We start from the raw sequence: 4,853 nt of genomic DNA, 5'->3' as shown, positions 1-4,853 counted from the left end.
CCATGCCTAACTTTTATATAAAAAAGAAAAACTAATATAATATTGTCTTTTTATTTAAAAAGTTATAATCATGTCCTTTCGATACCGGTTAAACGTAAAATGATGAAGTTTGTGTACTTTTTGCTAATGACAGGAATAAATTAAATAGTCTGTTGAATTTGTTTTGTTCATGACAGGAAGTACAGTTGAAGATAAATTGCTCTTAAAGTCACATCCTTTCTGTTTTCGTGATTATCTAAAAGAGGGTGAGCCATTTGCTTCAAATTTTTCGCTTCGTTAAAGTTGTTGCCTCTATCTATTATCCTATCCTAGATTAAACTAGTATCAACTCCTTTGCAGAAACCAACACAAGAACAAAGGAAAGAAAGATCATTTGGCACATTGTTTCAAAAGATGAAAGCAGCAGTGGTTGCACATCAACTTGGCAACCTAATTTCCAACAGAAGCATTTTGGAGAATCTCAAAAATAGTCTCCAGACTTTGCAAGATCAAAGGCAAAAAGTGCAAGAAAATCTTATTTGGGAAGATGAAGAATTCCAGACTCAAAGTGACTGGCTCAAAAGAGTGGATGAGATTCTTGGACAAGGGGATAAATTATTGAACTCCTATGAAGGCAGTACTTGCACAAATATTTTGTTGCGGTACAAGGTTGGTAAACAATCAAGAAAGATGCAACCAGAGATTTCAGTATTAATTAATAAAGGAGAATCTCATGTATCAGCGAAAACACGAAAACATGAAAGACCAGCATCAAGAGATGAAACAATAGCAGATATTATGGATGCCCTAAGGAACCCTGATATCCAAGCAGTTGGAGTATGGGGGCTGGGTGGTTTAGGCACAACCTCATTAGCCGAAAACATTAGAGAGAAAACAAAAGAACAGAATTTGTTTCATGCAATGGTTTTCATAACTGTAACTGATAAGCCAAATCAGGAGCAAGTTCAAAATGCTATTGCAAATGAATTGGGAGTGCAGTTTACCAGTGGAGAAAGTCTTGTGAAAAGAAGAAATAAATTGCGTCAGAGAATAAAAAAAGAGGAAAGTACTCTCATCATAGTTGATGATACCTGGGGGGAATTGAACCCAGAAGAATTTGACTTGGAGGAATTTGGAGTTCCTCCGGGTAATGAACATGAAGGGTGCAAAGTATTGTTGACATCAGGAAATTTGAATTTCATACAATATTATTTGAAGGGTGCCTCTAATAAAGTGTTTCAATTAGAAGAATTACAAAAAGAAGAGGCTCGGAAGCTGTTTGAGAAGAAGGTTGGAAGTTTTGATGAAGATCAAAGTTCCATTGTAGAAGAAATAGTGAGAAGTTGTGAAGGTTCCATTTCTTTAATTTATGCCCTAGCAAAGGCATTAGAAAATAAGGGCGAAGATGCCTTGATGCAGTTCAAGGAAAATAGTTCACCAGCAAAACTATTGTCCTATTGTTTGGAAGAAAATGAGGAACACAAAGCATTGTTGTATCTTCTTGCTATTAGGGGAAGAAGATTTATTAACAGTTATAGCATGTACATAGACATGTGGACAGGTGTGTTCAAAAATCTGGAAACAGCAGATGCTGCAAGAAAAAAGCGTGAGTCACTGATTAGTGATCTGAAGGCCTATGGTCTTGTGGTTGAAAAGGGAAAGGACTGGGTCAAAGTAGATGACTACATATATCATACTGCTTATCGAATGGCCCTACATGATAAAAGAGCTTCAGTGATTTCCACAGAATGGCCACCTGAAGAATTGCTAACAGATCTTCACTTCTGCAACTTACATCCTGTTGGTGATTTGAAACTTCCCGCAACGTTGCAATGTCCAAACTTGAAACATCTTCTGATAAGTAGGGAAAATTCCACAATAGATGTTCCAGATTCATTTTTTGAGGAGACTAAACTTCTGAAAGTGCTAGATTTTGTTTCCTTTCATTGCCCAAAGCTGCCTCTTAGTTTTGTTGTTTTAAAGGACCTTGAAGCATTATCCATGTATCATTGTGGATTGGGAGACATTAAAGAAGTTTGTGAGCTCACAAATCTACGAATGCTAGGCCTCCTTGAAAGTAGTATCCGAGAATTGCCTGCGCAAATTGTAAAGCTTCAGAAGTTGCTATTCTTGGATTTAAGAGACACAAATCTCCAAGTGATTCCACCGAATGTCCTGTCCAAATTGACAAGCTTGGAAGAATTATATTTGAGAAACTCCTTCTGTAATTGGGAGATTGAAACGTCTACCAGTGAAAACAAGAATGCAAGCTTGAAAGAGCTTACAGACTTGGAACACTTGGCATACATAGAAGACATGTATGTTCCTGATCCGCAGGCATGGCCTGTGGACTTGTTCTTTGGAAACCTAAGATCATATACAATTTTCATTGGTAAAGGGTGGGACCGAGTATATTATGGTGATCATGAATTGAAGACATTGAAACTGAAGCTGAACAGTAGGTTTCAGTCAGAGAATGGAATAAAAAAGATGCTGAAAGAAGTTCAGGTTTTGTACTTGGATACACTGAATGGTGTCCAGAATGTTGTTAATGATATGGAGTGCGATGGGTTTCCACAACTGCAGTCTCTTTTCATTCAACACAATGCTGAAGTCAAATTCATAGCCACAGGGTCAGGTAACGATCCTCTTGATACTTTCCCGAACTTGGAGTCACTGTCTCTCACCATTCTGATCAATTTGGAGTACATATACCATGGTGATTCCTTAACTGAGAAATCTTTCTTCAAACTGAGAGTCATCAAAATAGAGAAATGCAATGCAATGCGATGTCTCTTCTCAGTATCCATGATCAATGGTATTCCTCATCTTGCTACTTTGGAAGTTTCACAGTGCACATCCATAAAGGCAATTGTGCTATTTGAAGGTGCAGAGAATCGTCCCATAGAATTTCCTGAATTATGCTTTCTAACCTTACAAGGACTCCCAGCATTAATCAGTTTCTGCTCAACTGAAGGATCCTCTTCTCCTACACTTTTCCATGACAAGGTATTAAAATATTTCCAGCACTGATAAGGCATTATAGCATTAAACATGTCTAACTTGTAGAACAATTACTGCATGCATCCTCTCAACAACCCTACATCCCATTCACAGGGATACAAGTTTGATGAACATAACTCACTGAAAATGTAGTTATCATCATATAAAGATAGATGAACCTTTATAATCTTTTTCTTTACAAAGCAAAAGCAGATAATTTTATCAAATGACAAATAATTATTCACAAAAAACTATAGATTAGTCGCACAGCTCATCACTTTTTATATATTACAATAATATGGTACTCTCTTTAAAATGAACAAAGCACACAAAATTTATCACATTATAAACAAATTTTAACTATTCATCTGGTTTGGGATACTGTTTAATTTGTTTTTTTCTTTTGGTAACTATATTCATAAATTACATATCTTAGTCTTTATACAGTCACTTTTAATTATATCTTAGTCTCTATCATTAAGTCTCTTAAACTACCAGAAATTCTCTCCTAAAGTAATATAACAGAAGATTGGTGGTGGTGTAAATTTTGTGACTGTATTTGCGCGAAGGATTTGAAGAGATAGCAGACTGTAGAAACCAAAGCGTAACTAAAAGTTATTACACAGAAACTAAAACATGTATTTTATAAATACGAGAGCCAAAACATAGCAAGATTAAGTATAATACTTAAACCTTTTATATGTATACCAAAGCATAGCAATAATGTAAGTACAAAAAACCAAACAAATACTGAAACCCTTAGATAATTAGAGTAGTAACAATTGTGTGGTAAAAAACTGCTAATAGTATTGATTAATGTCATTATATATGCAGGTTTCTTGCCCTAAGCTGGAGACAATGGTGATTTCCGAGGTTAGTGAATTGACAACAATATGGAATGAAGAGTATGATGCTGAAAATTCATTTGGGAAACTGAAAAACGTAATTATCAAAGATTGTGAGAAATTGAGAACTGTTTTTCCAGTTAATCTTTCCAAAAATCTTGATAATTTGAAGACGTTAGAGGTTAGAAATTGCAGTTTAATGACGAGCATTTTCACTGTGATGAGGCAAGATAGCACAAAAGCAGGGCTTCAACTGAGCATTCCAATGATTGAAATAACTTTAACTGGTCTTCCCAAATTGGAGTATGTGTGTGTTACTACAGGATTTGAAGCCTTGAAGAAAAAATTCGAGGAAGAATGGTATGCTGGCCTTCCCGGATTATCAGGTAACGCACGTATTGAACACGGAAGAAAAATGAAAAAATATTTGGAAGAATATTTGAATATGTAGGTGTGCTTGAACAATAGCATGAACCTTAAATTGTAAATTTCATTCCTTCTTAACTTAAACTAAAGTTATGTATGTATGCATTTGAATTTTCATTGTTCGTTTAAAGGTGGCTGAAGTATATCTCACAGACAAAATTCTTGTGGTTATTTTTTATTTAAAATTAATTATTAGTTTTCAAAAATATCTCTCACTCTTTTACAAGAAAAGATATTACATAAACTACTCTTAGGAATACCTCAACCTTTATACAAACACTAAAAGAAGTGAAAAAAAAATGTAATTGACTTTTAGATATGCAAAATTCTGAACATTAATTACGTGTTTTATGTAAAAAATAAATATTTAAATTTAGTTTTTTTAAATAAAAAGTTTTATATATATAAAAGGAATACTTCTTTAACCAATATATAAATGGTTGGAAGTCTCACATCAACCAGAGATAAGGTCAGTTATTAATATATATATATATATATATATATATATATATATATATATATATATATATATATATATATATATATATATATATATGGATGCAAACCTCATCCAAGCTGATTTTGTAAGGTTAGGCTCAA

The 4,853-nt window shown here is 34.0% G+C and overlaps 1 protein-coding gene across 1 annotated transcript; it reads left to right on the top strand.

Moving 5' to 3' along the window:
- The first annotated feature begins 393 nt into the window (after window positions 1-393).
- Window positions 394-4,337, top strand: LOC148200957 (disease resistance protein At4g27190-like). Its single transcript, XM_088112092.1, has 2 exons — window positions 394-2,988; window positions 3,817-4,337. The coding sequence occupies exons 1-2, from the start codon at window positions 394-396 to the stop codon at window positions 4,276-4,278; spliced, it is 3,057 nt and encodes a 1,018-aa protein (XP_087968218.1). The 3' UTR covers window positions 4,279-4,337.
- The last annotated feature ends 516 nt before the right edge of the window (window positions 4,338-4,853 follow it).

This window comes from Vigna umbellata, chromosome 4, assembly GCF_029865625.1.
Source record: "Vigna umbellata cultivar VRB3 chromosome 4, Vumbellata_1.0, whole genome shotgun sequence".
Lineage (NCBI taxonomy): Eukaryota > Viridiplantae > Streptophyta > Magnoliopsida > Fabales > Fabaceae > Vigna > Vigna umbellata.
This window is presented reverse-complemented; position numbering and strand designations above follow the sequence as displayed.

Coding starts and splice junctions, on each gene's coding strand:
- LOC148200957 (XM_088112092.1), top strand. CDS start 394: ATGAAAGCAGCAGTGGTTGCACATCAACTTGGCAACCTAATTTCCAAC. Junction 2,989..3,816: donor CTACACTTTTCCATGACAAG/GTATTAAAATAT, acceptor TTATATATGCAG/GTTTCTTGCCCTAAGCTGGA.